The sequence below is a fragment of the Rhinoraja longicauda genome, chromosome 34 (genome assembly GCF_053455715.1).
Source record: "Rhinoraja longicauda isolate Sanriku21f chromosome 34, sRhiLon1.1, whole genome shotgun sequence".
In the NCBI taxonomy this organism is placed as follows: domain Eukaryota; kingdom Metazoa; phylum Chordata; class Chondrichthyes; order Rajiformes; family Arhynchobatidae; genus Rhinoraja; species Rhinoraja longicauda.
Genome location: NC_135986.1, coordinates 22,181,964 through 22,198,898, shown reverse-complemented (window position 1 = coordinate 22,198,898; position 16,935 = coordinate 22,181,964). Strand labels below are relative to the sequence as shown.

General features: G+C 51.0%; 1 protein-coding gene across 1 annotated transcript in view; it reads left to right on the top strand.

Moving 5' to 3' along the window:
* Positions 1–16,935, top strand: part of LOC144609630 (signal-induced proliferation-associated protein 1-like) — an 84,165-nt gene that overhangs the window by 24,948 nt on the left and 42,282 nt on the right. Inside the window, 3 exon segments of the mRNA XM_078428129.1 lie at positions 8,816–9,090; positions 11,952–12,155; positions 14,184–14,304. Coding sequence (XP_078284255.1) covers positions 8,816–9,090; positions 11,952–12,155; positions 14,184–14,304 — 600 coding nt within the window.

Below are 16,935 nucleotides of genomic sequence, written 5' to 3'. Positions count from 1 at the left end.
TACACTGCGAGAGGCAGAGCGAACGGTGGATTTTGCTTACTAAAATGGCTGCTTTGGGTACTGCACTTCAGTGTAGGCGATTTCAATGGAGTGGTCCATCTTGCTCCTCTAGTATCTTTGAATCCAGCTACCCTAGTCCCACTTGCCTGCATTTGGTTCTGCACAATGTCCCAGCTACCTACTAGTGTACGAGTGGTCCATCTTGTTCCTCTAGTATCTTTGGCTGGGACATTGTTGGCCGGTGTGGGCGAGTTGGGCCGAAGGGCCTGTTTCCTCACTCCAAACCCGTCCTACCCACGTGCCTGTCCAACTATTTCTTAAACGCTGGGATAGTCCCAGCCTCAACTACCTCCTCTGGCAGCTCGTTCCATACACCCACCACCCTCTGTGTGGAAAAGTTACCCCTCGGATTCCTATTAAATCTGTTCCCCTTCACCTTGAACCTATGTCCTCTGGTCCTCGATTCCCCTACTCTAGACAATAGACAATAGGTGCAGGAGTAGGCCATTCGGCCCTTCAAGCCAGCACCGCCATTCAATGTGATCATGGCTGATCATTCCCAATCTGTACCCCGTTCCTGCCTTCTCCCCATACCCCCTGACTCCGCTATCCTTAAGTGCTCTATCTAGCTCCCTCTTGAATGCATTCAGAGAATTGGCCTCCACTGCCTTCTGAGGCAGAGAATTCCCCAGATTTACAACTTTCTGACTGAAAAGGTTCTTCCTCATCTCCGTTCTAAATGGCCTACCCCTTATTCTTAAACTGTGGCCCCTTGTTCTGGACTCCCCCAACATTGGGAACATGTTTCCTGCCTCTCAATGTGTCCAACCCCTTAGTAATCGTATATGTTTCGATAAGATCCCCTCTCATCCTTCTAAATTCCAGTGTACACAAGCCTAGTCGCTCCAGTCTTTCAACATATGACAGTCCCGCCATTCCGGGAATTAACCTAGTAAACCTACGCTGCACGCCCTCAATAGCAAGAATATCCTTCCTCAAATTTGGAGACCAAAACTGCACACAGTACTCCAGGTGCGGTCTCACTAGGGCCCTGTACAACTGCACACAGTACTCCAGGTGCGGTCTCACTAGGGCCCTGTACAACTGCACACAGTACTCCAGGTGCGGTCTCACTAGGGCCCTGTACAACTGCAGAAGGACCTCTTTGCACCTATACTCAACTCCTCTTGTTATGAAGGCCAACATTCTAGGTAAAAGAGTGGGGTCAGATGACAACTGGTGTGAATGGAGGATTAATCCTAAGCTTGCAGGTGACCAGATCAAACCTCCCACTGTCTAATGTTCATCATTACCCTCACCTAGGGTTGCCAACTGTCCCGTATTAGCCGGGACATCCCGTATTTTGGGCTAACTTGGATTGCCCCGTATGGGACTGCCCTTGTCCTGTATTGGTAGGGTTGCCAACTTCCCTCACTCCAAAATAAGGGACAAAGGGTGACGTCACCTTGTCCCGCGTTTGGAGGTGAGGGAAGTTGGCAATCCGATCCTCACCCTTCAGCAGTTTTGGGCCCCGTATCTGAGGAAGGACATGCTGGCTCTGGAGTGGAGTCCGGAGGAGGTTTACGAGATGAGTGGTTTAACATACGATGACTATCTCCCTCACAACCTGGATCAGACCATTCGTGCCTTTATGTGTGGTGTAAACATAGAAACATCGAAAATAGGTGCAGGAGGAGGCCATTTGGCCCTTCGAGCCAGCACCGCCATTCATTGTGATCATGGCTGACCGTCCACAATCAGTAACCCATGCCTGCCTTCTCCCCATATCCCTCGATTCCGCTAGCCCCCTAGAGCTCTATCTAACTCCCTTTTTAATCCATCCAGTGAATCGGCCTCCACTGCCCTCTGTGGCAGAGAATTAATTCCACAAATTCACAACTCTCTGGGTGAAAAAAGGTTTCTTCTCACCTCAGTTTTAAATGGCCTCCCCCTTTATTCTAAGACCAGCATCTGCAGTTCCTTCCCACACAAGCTTGTTCCACTTGCCCACTTGTTCCACTTTGGGGCTAACGGAATCAAGGGACATGGGGGAGAAAGCAGGAACGAGGTACTGATTCTGGATGTAGACACAAAATGCTGGAGTAACTCAGCGGGTCAGGCAGCATCTCAGGAGAGAAGGAACGGGTGACGTTTCGGGTCGAGACCCTTCTTCGGTTTTTTTCCTCCTACTGATTTTAGATGATCGGCCAAGATCCTATTGAATGGCGGTGCTGGCTCGAAGGCCGAATGGCCTACTCCTGCACTTATTTACTATGTTGCTGTGTTGCTATGCTTCTACAAGCGTTTGTCGGCACTGGGCCCGTGCTCGCTGGAGTTTAGAAGGATGAGGGGGGGACCTCATTGAAACTTACCGTATACCGTGTCAATCTTCATTGTTTAGCTTGGTTTAGTTTAGAGATACAGCGTGGAAACAGGCCCTTCGGCCCACCGGGTCCGCGCCGACCAGCGATCCCCGCACACTAACACCATCCTACACACCCACTAGGGACATTTTTTTTACATTAACCAAGCCAATTAACCTACAAGCTCCAAAGACGTGCAGGTATGTAGGTTAATTGACTGGGTGTAAATGTACAAAATTGTCCCTCGTGTGTGTAGGATAGTGTTAGTGTGCGGGGATCGCTGGGCGGCGCGGACCCGGTGGGCCGAAGGGCCTGTTTCCGCGCTGTATCTCTAAATCTAAACCTAACAAAAAAAACTGCACGTCTTGGGAGTGTGGGGGGAATCCGGAGATCTCGGAGTAAACCCGTCGCAGGTCACGGGGAGAACGTACAAACTCCGTACAGACGGCGCCCGCAGTCGGGATGGAACCCGTGTCTCCGGCGCTGCATTCGCTGTAAGGCGGCAACGCTACCGCCGCGCCACCGTGACCGCCCAACTTCCACAAGATGGATGTGGAAGTATTTTGTAATCCAGTTGCCCGGATGTTAGTCATACAGTGAGGAAACAGGCCCTTCGGCCCAACTTGCTGGGTCTATCACTGATGCCAGAGTGAAATTGTAGATAGCCTAAGACATAGCTTGAGGGATGCAGATACCAGCCTTGGCGCCCTTGATAGGGGCTCGCAAAGGATTAGTCGGAAATAGACACAGAATGCTGGAGTAACTCGGAGGGCCAGGCAGCATCTCTGGAGAGAAGGAACGGGCGACGTTTCGGGTCGAGACAGTTCTGAAGATAGCGCGGCGGTAGAGTTGCCGCCTTACAGCGAATGCAGCGCCGGAGACCCAGGTTCCATCCCGACTACGGGCGCCGTCTGTACGGAGTTTGTACGTTCTCCCCCGTGACCTGCATGGGTTTTCTCCGAGATCTCCGGTTTCCTCCCGCACTCTAAAGATGCGTAGGTTAATTGGATTGGTAAATGGGAAATAAAAATTGTCCCTCGTGTGTGTAGGATAGTGTGTTAATGTGCGGGGATCGCTGGTCGGCGCGGACCCGGTGGGCTGAAAGGGCCTGTTTCCGCGCTGTATCTCTAAACTAAACTAAACTAAAGGGTCTCGACCCGAACCGTCACCCATTCCTTCTCTCCAGGGACGCTGCCTGACCCGCTGAGTTACTCCAGCTTTTTGAGTCTATCATTGGTAGCTGGCGTTTGTTCGAGCCGATGGTCAGATGTGCTGCCTTGCGCGATCTCCAGGATCATGGAGGTCATTGCGTGTCTCGTCGTAGACTTCAGTGGCACAGCGCGGAAACAGGCCCTTCGGCCCACCGAGTCCGCGCCGACCAGCGATATCCCCGAGAGGTGGCCCAGCGGTAGAGCTGTTGCCTCACGGCGCCCGAGACCCGTTTTTGTGTTCCTGCCCTACGGAGTTTGTACGTTCTCCCCGTGACCTGCGTGGGTTTTCTCCAGGTGCTCCGGTTTCCTCCCGCGCTCCAAAGACGTATAGGTTTGTAGGCTAATTGGCTTTGGTAAAACTGTCAATTGTCCCTAGTGTGTGTGTGTGGGTGTAGGATAGTGTTAGTGTGCGGGGATCGCTGGTCGGCGCGGACTCGGTGGGCCGAAGGGCCTGTTTCCACACTGTATCTCTAGACTAGACTAGGCCCCGTACACTGGCACTATCCGACTCGCCTTGATTTACTGTTGTAACTTACTGACAAGATTTGTAAATGGTTAGTGAGCTGTGGGCAAGTGTAGATTTGTCACACGTAGAACAAGTGTGGTTGGGGCCTCTGTGTGGGAAAGGAAACAGGAAGTTAGGTAACATGGGGAACAGGAAGTTTCCAAAGGAAAGAGTTGGTTATATTTTGTCAATTCTCATTCTCAAAGCGGAACCGCAATGCACAGGGCGCTTTTCCCTCAGATTCTGCAAGGTGTCTTAAAGGGACAGTGTGGTGCCTTAAAAGGGGCTGCGTACTTTAGTCAACAGTGGAGCAGAGGTACAAGGCACTTTGGCCCACAATTAGGGTTGCCAACTGTCCCGTATTAGACAGGGCATCCCGTATTTTGGGCTAAATTGTTTTGTCCCGTATGGGACCCCGCTTGTCCCAAGTCAATTTTATTTGTACAGCACATTTAAAAACAACCCACGTTGACCAAAGTGCTGTACATCAGTTCAGGTACTAAGAAACGAACATACAATGGCACACAAACATAACAGCACATACATAAACAGGTCACAGCGCCCCCTCAGAGGGCCTCAAACGCTAGGACCGAGGGGCACTGTAGGCCCGGACGCTGTAGGCCCAGACGCTGTAAGCCCGGATGCTGTAGGCCCGGACGCTGTAGGCCCGGACGCTGTAGGCCCGGACACTGTAGGCCCGGACACTGTAGGCCCGGACACTGTAGGCGCGGACAGTGTAGGCTCGGACACTGTAGGCCCGGACACTGTAGGCCCGGACACTGTAGGCGCGGACAGTGTAGGCTCGGACACTGTAGGCCCGGACACTGTAAGCCCGGACGCTGTAGGCCCAGACGCTGTAGGCCCGGACGCTGTAGGCCCGGACAGTGTAGGCTCGGACACTGTAGGCCCGGGCACTGTAGGCGCGGACAGTGTAGGCCCGTCTTTGGAGCCTTGGAGGAAACCGAAGATCTCGCAGAAAACCCACGCAGGTCACAGGGAAAACGTACAAACTACAGACAGCACCCGTAGTCGGGATGGAACCCAGATCTCTGGCGCTGTGAGGCAGCAACTCTACCGCTGCGCCACCTCGCTGCCCTTCGGCCCAACATGTCCCATCCTACACTAGTCCCACCTGCCTGCATTTGGCCCATATCCCTCTAAACCTGTCCTATCCATTTACCTGTCTAGCATTCTGTTGTGCTGCTGCAAATAAGAATGTTATTGTTCTGTCTGGGACATATGATATATAAAACACTCTTGATTGTGTTGGAAGGAACTGCAGATGCTAGTTTACACTAAAGATAGACACAAAGTGCTGGAGTAACTCAGCGGGACGGGCGGCATCTCTGGTAGGGTTGCCAACTTCCTCACTCCCAAATAAGGGACAAAGGGTGACGTCACCACCCCCACGGGTGACGTTTCGGGTCGAGACCCTTTTGACTCTTGACTTGAAGGCAGGTCTGACATCATCACCAAGAGATTTGTTTTAGCAAACTCCCGTCCAACCACGGAGATTTAATGTGGTCAACGCAAGTTGAGGGGAGGGAGATTGGTTTGAAACATTTTGCTAAGCCACCAGTCCTGAATTCAGGTTATTTAGTTTAGACAGGTCCTTCGGCCCACCGGGTCCGCGCCGACCAGCGATCCCCGCACACTAACACCATCCAATTTTTACATTTACCAAGCCAATTAGCTGACATGCATGTACGTTTTCTCCGAGATCTTCAGTTTCCTTCTTTGGAGTGTGGAACTGAGATGAGGAAAAACTTTTTCAGTCAGAGAGTTGTGAAGCTGTGGAATTCTCTGCCTCAGAAGGCAGTGGAGGCCAATTCTCTGAATGCATTCAAGAGAGAGCTAGATAGAGCTCTTAAGGATAGCGGTGTCAGGGGGTATGGGGAGAAGGCAGGAACGGGGTACTGATTGAGAATGATCAGCCATGATCACATTGAATGGCGGTGCTGGCTCGAAGGGCCGAATGGCCTCCTCCTGCACCTATTGTCTATTGTCCCTCCTAACCCCATTCTCCTGCCTTCTCCCCATAACCCCTGACATTGGTACTAATCAAGAATCGTATCTACCTGCGCATTGGAAATATCCACTGACTTGGCCTCCACGGCCTTCTGTGGCAACGAGTTCCACAGATTCTCCACCCTCTGACTGAAGAAATTCCTCCTCATCTCCCTCCTGAAGGGACGCCCTTTAATTCTGAGGCTATGCCCTCTGGTCCTAGACTCTCCCACTAGTGGAAAGAAAAGTGAAGAGGGGTTTTAGAAACTTGACTCGACGGCGCTCCCTTCTGGTCAGCTCCTGCAACACTCTCGCCTGGAATTGACAATTGACGCATTGGAAAAGGCTCGCTCGCTCTCCCCGACGGATCGTTTCGCGAGCAAGCTAAGGAACGGCCGATGCATTTGTGCCAAGGCCTGGAGTTGTGAGTTGCCGCCGAAATAGTTCATGTGATAGGAGCAGAATTAGGCCATTCGGCCCTTCGAGCCTGCACCGCCATTCAATATGATCATGGCTGATCATCCAACTCAGTATCCTGTACCTGCCTTCTCTCCATACCCCCTGATCCCTTTAGCCACAAGGGCCACATCTAACTCCCTCTTAAATATAGCCAATGAACTGGCCTCAACTACCTTCTGTGGCAGAGAATTCCACAGACTCACCACTCTCTGTGTGAAGAAATGTTTTCTCATCTCGGTCCTAAAAGACTTCCCCCTTATCCTTAAGCTGTGACCCCTGGTTCTGGACTTCCCCAACATCGGGAACAATCTTCCCGCAGCTAGCCTCTCCAACCCCTTAAGAATTTTATATGTTTCAATAAGATCCCCCCTCAGTCTTCTAAATTCCAGCGAGTACAAGCCTAGTCTCTCCAGTCTTTCTCCATATGAAAGTCCTGCCATCCCAGGGATCAATCTGGTGAACCTTCTCTGTACTCCCTCTAAGGCTAGAATGTCTTTCCTCAGATTAGGAGACCAAAACTGTACACAATACTCCAGGTATTCAATCAAGGCTGATCCGTCTCTCCCACCTCTCAACCCCATTCTCCTGCCTTCTCCCCATAACCCCTGGCACCCGCACTGATCAAGGATCTAGCTATCTCTGACGTAAACAAATACCCACTGACTTGAGCGCAGGAGGATGAGAGGCGATCTTATAGAGGTGTACAAAATCATGAGAGGAATAGATCGGGTAGACGCACAGAGTCTCTTGCCCAGAGTAGGGGAATCGAGGACCAGAGGACACGGGTTCAAGGTGAAGGGGGAAAAGATTTAAGAGGAATCCGAGGGGTAACTTTTCCACACAGAGGGTGGTGGGTGTATGGAACGAGCTGCCGGAGGAGGTAGTTGAGGCTGGGACTATCCCATCATTTAATAAACAATTGGACAGGTACATGGATAGGACGGGTTTGTAGGGATATGGACCAAGCGCGGGCAGGTGGGACTAGTGTAGCTGGAACAATGTTGGCCGGTGTGGGCAAGTTGGGCCGATGGGCCTGTTTCCACACTGTATCACTCTGTGACTCTATGACCTTCACAGATTCACCACCCTCCGACTAAAGAAATTCCTCTTCATCTCCTTCCTAAAGGAACGACCTTTAATTCTGAGGCTGTGCCCTCTGGTCCTAGACTCTCCCACTAGTGGAAACATCCTCTCCACATCCACTCTATCCAGGCCGCTCACTGTTCTGTACGTTTTAATGAGGTCCCCCCCCCTCGTCCTCCTAAACTCCAGCGAGTACAGGCCCAGTGTCCAGGTCAACTGATCATTCTGAGCCTGTAATCAGTAGATTGTTCCCTGCCGTGAGCATTAAGCTTTGAGCAGCGGAAACAGTGATTATTAATTCAGTATGATCTCATCGAGTGGATGAATTAGCGTTTCTGAATTGTGTGCGTTTCTGAATTACGGTCATGAGGGATAGTAGAATTAGGCCATTCGGCCCATCGGGTCTACGCCGCCATTCAATCGTGGCTGAACTATCTCTCCTTCCGAACCCCATTCTCCTGCCTTCTCCCCATAACCCGACACCCGTACTGATCAAGAATCTGTCTATCTCTGCCTTATTGTGTGTGTCTGTACCGTGTGTGTGTGTGTCTGTAGCGTGTGTGTGTCTGTACCGTGTGTGTGTCTGTACCGCGTGTGTCTGTACCGTGTGTGTGTCTGTACCGTGTGTGTGTGTGTCTGTAGCATGTGTGTGTCTGTACCGTGTGTGTGTCTGTACCGTGTGTGTCTGTACCGTGTGTGTGTCTGTACCGTGTGTGTGTCTGTACCGTGTGTGTCTGTACCGTGTGTGTGTCTGTACCGTGTGTGTGTGTGTCTGTAGCGTGTGTGTGTCTGTACTGTGTGTGTGTCTGTACTGTGTGTGTGTCTGTACTGTGTGTGTCTCTGTACCACGTGTGTCTCTGTACCACGTGTGTGTGTCTGTACTGTGTGTGTCTCTGTACCACGTGTGTGTCTGTACTGTGTGTGTCTGTGTACCGCGTGTCTCTGTACCGCGTGTCTGTGTACCGCGTGCCTCTAACCCGTGCCCGTCTGTGTACCGTGTGTCTGTGTACCGCGTGTCTCTGTACCGCATGTCTGTGTACCGCGCGTCTCTAACCCGTGCCCGTCTGTGTACCGCGTGTCTCTAACCCGTGCCCGTCTGTGTACCGTGTGTCTCTGTACCGCGTGTCTCTAACCCGTGCCCGTCTGTGTACCGCGTGTCTCTAACCCGTGCCCGTCTCCGCCCACAGCTGGTGACGACGGGCTGCGTGACTGAGGACCTGGTCCTGCGCAGGAACAGCGTGCACCACCTGGGCTTCCAGGTCAACAGCGATGGCATCGTCACCCAGGTGGAGGACAACGGCTACGCTCAGATGACCGGCCTGAAGCTGTTCAGCCGGCTGGTGCGCATCTGTGACATCCCCATGGTGGCCATGTCCTACGCCAAGAGGACCGAGATCCTGAGGAAGGCCGACCATGTCCGTATCACCATCATCCCACCCGACAGCAAGGGCAAGCCCAGAATGTAGGTGTCTATAGTGCCTGATAGAAGGTCCCTGGACCATGCGTTGGGACCAAACCTCTCCTGCATTGGTGCAGCCCTCCCTCCCTCCCTCCCTCCCTCCCTCCCTCCCTCCCTCCCTCCCTCCCTCCCTCCCTCCCTCCCTCCCTCCCTCCCTCCCTCCTCCTCTCTCCCTCCCCCCCTCCTTTCCTACCCCCTCCCTTCCTGCCTCTAGCGTGTCCAATCCCTTAATAATCTTATATGTTTCAATAAGATCCCCTCTCATCCTTCTAAATTCCAGTGTAAAATACCCCACAAAATGCTGGAGTATTTGATTAAATTGTGGAAGATTAGGTAGACTATCAGGGAGTCAGCTGACCAGTTTACATTGACACGACAACCTTTCCTTAACTGTATTGATGCTTCAGGGTCTGATAATGTTATGGTTGAGTGGAGTCTTTGATATGGGTGTACGTAGAAACATAGAAAATAGGTGCAGGAGGAGGCCATTTGGCCCTTCGAGCCAGCACCGCCATTCATTGTGATCATGGCTGATCATCCACAATCAGTAACCCGTGCCTGCCTTCTCCCCATATCCCTTGATTCCACTAGCCCCTAGAGCTCTATCTAACTCTCTCTTAAATTCAACCAGTGAATTGGCCTCCACTGCCCTCTGTGGCAGAGAATTCCACAAATTCACAACTCTCCGAGTGAAAACGTTCCTTCTCACCTCAGTTTTAAATGGCCTCCCCTTTATTCTAAGACTGTGTGTGTGGCTCCTGGTTCTGGACTTCCCCCCAACATTGGGAACATTTTTCCTGCATCTAGCTTGTCCAGTCCTTTTATGATTTTACACGTCTCTATAAGATCCCCTCTCATCCTTCTAAACCCCAGCGAATACAAGCCCAGCCTTTCCAATCTTTCCTCATATGACAGTCCCTCATGTAATTAAGAGTGGAATTCAAGAATGGTCCCTGATATGTCTTAACATCCCCATTTTTCTGCTTCACTGTTGTCAGTTTTTATGCATGATAGTGCCCCAGATAACATGGTGTGCCACTTTAAACCTCTAACAATGTATATATTTTTTGTATTTATTTATTGATTTCTATCTTTAACTGTGATTATTTGTATGTTTATGTTTATTTACTTAAGTTGTATATCCTCCTAATGGTATTCTGGGTGGGTGGGGGGGAATATCAATCAGTTCATTTGTGTTCATGCATTGAATTGTCAAAGTTGTATTAACAAAAATTCAGAAATAAACTTTGTTCAAAAATGTTGGAGTAACTCAGCGGGACAGGCAGCATCTCTGGAGAGAAGGAATAGACAATAGACAACAGGTGCAGGAGGAGGCCATTCGGCCCTTCGAGCCAGCACCGCCATTCAACGTGATCGTGGCTGATCATTCTCAATCAGTACCCCGTTCCTGCCTTCTCCCCATACCCCCTGACTCCGCTATCCTTAAGAGCTCTATCCAGCTCTCTCTTGAATGCACTCAGAGAATTGGCCTCCACTGCCTTCTGAGGCAGAGAATTCCACAGATTCACAACTCTCTGACTGAAAAAGTTTTTCCTCATCTCCGTTCTAAATGGCCTACCCCTTATTCTTAAACTGTGGCCCCTGGTTCTGGACTCCCCCAACATTGGGAACATGTTTCCTGCCTCTAACGTGTCCAACCCCTTAATAATCTTATACGTTTCGATAAGATCTTCTCTCAACCTTCTAAATTCCAGTGTATACAAGCCTAGTCGCTCCAGTCTTTCAACATATGATAGTCCCGCCATTCCGGGAATTAACCTAGTAAACCTACGCTGCACGCCCTCAATAGGAATGGGCGGCGTTTCGGGTCGAGACCCTTCTTCAGACTCAAGTCCTGCTGAGTTACTCCAGCATTTTGTGTCCATCTAACCGTGAACTACTATCTACCTCATTGGTGACCCTCGGACTATCCTTGATCGGACTTCACCTAGTAGTAAACGTCATTCCCTTATTATGTGTCTGTACACTATAAATGGCTCGACTGTAATCCTTCCTTGAGTGTAGGAGCAAAGAGGTCCTTCTGCAGTTGTACAGGGCCCTAGTGAGACCGCACCTGGAGTACTGTGTGCAGTTTTGGTCTCCAAATTTGAGGAAGGATATTCTTGCTATTGAGGGCGTGCAGCGTAGGTTCACCAGGTTGATTCCCAGAATGGCGGAACTGTCGTACGTTGAAAGACTGGAGCGACTAGGCTTGTATACACTGGAATTTCGAAGGATGAGAGGGGATCTTATTGAAACATATAAGATTATTAAGGGGTTGGACACGTTAGAGGCAGGAAACATGTTCCCAATGTTGGGGGAGTCCAGAACCAGGGGCCACACAGTCTAAGAATAAAGAGGAGGCCATTTAGAACGGAGATGAAGAAAAACTTTTTCAGTCAGAGAGTTGTGAATCTGTGGAATTCTCTACCTCAGAAGGCGGTGGAGGCCAATTCTCTGAATGCTTTCAAGAGAGAGCTAGATAGAGCTCTGAAGGATAGCGGAATCAGGGGGTATGGGGAGAAGGCAGGAACGGGGTACTGATTGTGTGGGGAGAGGGCAGGAACGGGGTACTGATTGTGGATGATCAGCCATGATCACATTGAATGGCGGTGCTGGCTCGAAGGGCCGAATGTTCCTACTCCTGCACCTATTGTCTATTGTCCATCACCAATTCAACCATTTGGCTCGAAGGGCCGAATGGCCTACTCCTGCACCTATTTTCTATGTTTCTAACTCATGCCTTACAGACGGCGCTGTGGCAGAACTACCTGTGATTTTTTGTTGTTGTGAAGTGCGTCGGTGTGATCCAAGATGGCGGCCGGGCACGATGTCAACGCGGATTCTTTCTCCCTTCCCCGCAGGAGTTTCTCCGAGCTCTACAGGAAGTCAATCGAGGAGACGGAGCGGAAGTGCGAGCGGGTGGCGGACATGGGCCTGGCGGCGCCCTGCCTGCCCCTGTCGAGGATGTCCTCGCTCCAGGAGACCAGGAGCGCCGGGCCGCTAGGGCAGCCGAGCCCCACCGTGCGCAGCTGCTCCCTGGAAATGCGAGCGGCCCCGGGCCAAAGGTAACGCCGAGCCGAGCCGAGCCGAGCCGTAGGGGGGTTGCCACAACTTCCTCACCCCTCCAAATACGGGACAAAGGGTGACATCATTGCCCCCTCCCCCCCCACGTGACCTCACCCAGCCAGCGGCCAACGCGCTCCTGCTCCACCAATGGCGGCCGCCATTGGTGGAGCGGGAGCGCGTGGCCGCTGGCTGGGTGAGGTCACGTGGGGGGGGCGGTGACAGCACCCTTTGTCCCTTATTTGGGAGCGAGGAAGTTGGCAACCCTACTAATACGTGAACAGGGATGGTCCCCTAGGGGGGGCAAACTAATTTCAGCCCCAAAATACGGGACTAAATTGGGAACCCTATGCCAAGTGCCCGAACGTGCTAGACTTTCTCATCCACTCCCTCCCTCCCCACAGCAACTTACAGAGGGCCAATTAACCCACAAATCACGGCGGTCACGGTTGCCGCCTTACAGCGAACGCAGCGCCGGGTTCCATCCCGACTACGGGCGCTGTCCGTACGGAGTTTGTACGTTCTCCCCCGTGACCCGCGTGGGTTTTCTCCGAGATCTTCGGTTTCCTCCCGCGCTCCAAAGCCGTGCGGGTTTGTAGGTTAATTGGCTCGGGGTGTGTGTGTGTAAATTGTCCCCAGTGGATGCGGGATAGTGTTAATGTGGTCGGCGCGGACCCGGTGGGCCGAAGGGCCTGTTTCCGCGCTGCATCTCTAAAACTAAAAAGCGGAAAACTATGAAACTAAATCCGCACCTCTTTGCGATTTAGTTTAGTTTAGTTTTCAGGGATACAGAATACAATGCCGACACAGGCGCCTCGGCCCAGCGAGTCCGTACCGACCAGCGATCCCTGCACGCTAACGCTATCACACACACACACACACTAGGGACAATTTGTACATTTACCAAGCCAATTGGTTAATGTGCGCGGACCGCTGGTCGGTGCGGATTCGATGGGCCAAAGGGCCTGTTTCCGCGCCATATCTCAAAACTAAACTAAAGTTAAAATAAGAAAGGGATTTGGAAACCAGGCTTCTTCTTTTGTGTCCATCATCTATAGAAACGTAGATAAATAGGTGCAGGAGGAGGTCATTTGGCCCTTCGATTCAGCTCGGCTGATCCCTTAATAATCTTATATGTATCAATAAGATCCCCTCTCATCCTTCTAAATTCCAGTGTATACAAGCCCAGTCACTCCAGTTTTTCAACATGTAAGACAGTCCCGCCATTCCGGGAATTAACCTGGCGAACCTACGCTGCACGCCCTCAATAGCAAGAACAAGGGGCCACAGTTTAAGAATAAGGGGTAGGCCATTTAGAACTGAAATGAGGAAAAACTTTTTCAGTCAGAGTGTTGTGAATCTGTGGAATTCTCTGCCTCAGAAGGCAGTGGAGGCCAATTCTCTGAATGCATTCAAGAGAGAGCTAGATAGAGCTCTTAAGGATAGCGGAGTCAGGGGGTATGGGGAGAAGGCAGGAACGGGGTACTGATTGAGAATGATCAGCCATGATCACATGGAATGGCGGTGCTGGCTCGAAGGGCCGGATGGCCTCCTCCTGCACCTATTGTCTATTGTCTATTGTCTATTAATCTTATTCACAAAATACTGGAGTAACTCAGCAGGTCAGGCAGCATCTCGGGAGAGAAGGAATGGGTGACATTTCGGTGTCGAGACCCTTAATCTTAAATGTTTCAATAAGATCCCCTCTCATCCTTCTAAATTCCAGCGTATACAAGCCCAGTCGCTCCAGTCTTTCAACATGTAAGACAGTCCCGCCATTCCGGGAATTAACCTACGCTGCACGCCCTCAATAGCAAGAATGTCCTTCCTCAAATTTGGAGACCAAAACTGCGCACACAGTACTCCAGGTGCGGTCTGACTAGGGCCCTGTCCCCACGAGGCTCATCTGGTTGACTAGTGGTCACCGTGTGAAGGAAGCTCTTCCTCGCGGCCTGGGAATTTATAAACTGGGGGACTGATGAACTCTGAGCCGATCACTAAACCCCTGATTAACCTTCCTGTCTGTTCAGGAGCAAGAGGGACCCCTGCCCCAGAGCCCTGAAGACTTCGACGCCTGATCTGATTTTGGCGGTGAACTCACAGTGCCCCACGTCGCCCGCAAGGCTGGATTTCGATTCTAGTGACGGCCAGGTCAGTACCTCACCTAAGCTGAGGGCGGAATTCTTGCCCTGCGACCTTCAGGGCGATTTTCTGCCGTTGATCTAGGACAGAGTTTTCGAAGTGGCTCGAGGTTAAAATTGGAAATGGGTGTGTTCGATTTTTTTTAACCCCCCTTTCCCTCCCCTCCACTCCCTTCCCCAACCTCCCCCTGTTTCAAGGACCACTACTAACCATTTGAAGGGCAATAGATCGTTTTACGTTGCAATTGCAACTCCTTTTGCCAAATGAAAGCAAAAAAAAAACACCCACAGACAAATATAATATATCCTGAGAAGACTGGGAGATTTTACCTCTGTGGAATAATCGTGTATCATTTCTCTTGACTGCTCGGGGGTGAATTTCTGAAGAAGACCCCGGTTTGGTGTAGGACTTAGACATTAATACCAAGCCTGGCAACCGGGTGTGGACTCCCACCAGCCAATGCGCTGAGATCGCTGTGAAAAAATTACCAATGGTACAAAAACCTGGTGCTACTTTGCTCTATCCTCCTGCCCTGGGGGATTTGAACTGGGTGGATGCACTGAAACGTTACTACTATCTGCACCACGAGAGCCGACTAAATAAGACTGCTTCCTTCAAAACAGAAAGTCCCGTCGTTTTTAAGCTGTGTGATGACGGATTTATTCCAACGAGGGTATTTTTGTGAACTGATTTGTGATTTTTATTTTTAATTTTTCTGTTTGGTTCGACGTATTGTGTGCCCTGAGATTTGCTGTGTTCCACTACTTCTGTATAAAACTCAGATTGTAAATAAATCTGATGATTAGTTTTAGCTCGGAGCCCTTGATTTGGCAGTGTGCTGTTTTTTTTAACGAGTCTAAAGCAAGGTGCACATTGAGTTAAGGGCCTGTCCCAGTTACGCGATCTTTAAGGCGACTGCCGGCGACTGTCAAAGTCGTGGCGGATCGCCGAGGTTTTCTTTCCCCCTACGACAATGACCACGACGACGACCACGACGATGACCACGACAATGACCACGACAACGACAATGACCACGACAATGACCGCGACAATGACCACGACAATGACCACGACAATGACCACGACAATGACCATGACAATGACCACGACAATGACCACGACAATGACCACGACAATGACCACGACAATGACCATGACAATGACCATGACAATGACCACCACAATGACCACGACAACGACCACGACAATGACCATAACAATGACCACGACAATGACCATGACAATGACCACGACAATGACCACGACAACGACCACGACAATGACCACGACAATGACCACGACAATGACCACGGCAATGACCACGACAACGACCACGACAATGACCACGACAATGACCACGACAATGACCACGACAACGACCACGACAATGACCACGACAACGACCACGACAATGACCACCACAATGACCACGACAATGACCACCACAACGACAACGACAATGACCACGACAATGACCACGACAATGACCACGACAATGACCACGACAATGACCACGACAATGGCCACGACAATGACCACGACAATGACCACGACAATGACCACGACAATGACCACGGCAATGACCACGACAATGACCACCACAATGACCACGACAACGACCACCACAATGACCACGACAACGCCGAGTCAGGTCGATACAAGTCACTTCTTTTGTGAAACTAGCCCCTGGCTAAGAGATTACACCGTCTTCGGAAACGTCGTGAAACTCCCACGCTTACCCGACCGTCAAACAGTCGCCTCCAATCTACCCGTCAAATGTCCAGACCGGTAAATAAATTGGTTGAACAAAACTATCTTCTGGTACCTTCAAACGCCTTTTCTTAATTCAATATTACGTGCTTCTAAACGCATCTGCGACAACCTAGCAAACCTGGGGACAGCGCGCGATAGACAGCGCCCGCAATAAGCTGCGATCCCTGGCGACAAGCCAGCTGTCTCCGAGAAATTTCTATCTGGAATATTTTTCCGAGATCCGCTACGATTCATTGAAGACTCCTCGCGATCGTGCCCGCGAATGTTCGGCGACAGCCTAGTCGCCGGCAGTCGCCTTAAAATCGCCTAAGTGGGACAAGGCCTTTAGACACAAAAATGCTGGAGTAACTCAGCGGGTCGGGCAGCATCTCTGGGGAGAAGGAACGGGTGACGTTTCGGGTCGAGACCCTTCGTCGATTTTAACCAGCATCTGCAGTTCTTTCCTACACATGCTGGGCGTGGTGTTATTTGGAAGGGGACATATCTTAAACCTATCCCGGATTATTAAGGGGTTGGACACGTTAGAGGCAGGAAACATGTTCCCGATGTTGGGGGAGTCCAGAACCAGGTGCCACACAGTTTAAGAATAAGGGGTAGGCCATTTAGAACGGAGATGAGGAAAAACTTTTTCAGTCAGAGAGTTGTGAATCTGTGGAATTCTCTGCCTCAAAAGGCAGTGGAGGCCAATTCTCTGAATGCATTCAAGAGAGAGCTGGATAGAGCTCTTAAGGATAGCGGAGTCAGGGGGTATGGGGAGAAGGCAGGAACGGGGTACTGATTGTGAATGATCAGCCATGATCACATTGAATGGCGGTGCGTACAGGCTCGAAGGGCCGAATGGCCTCCTCCTGCACCTATTGTCTATTG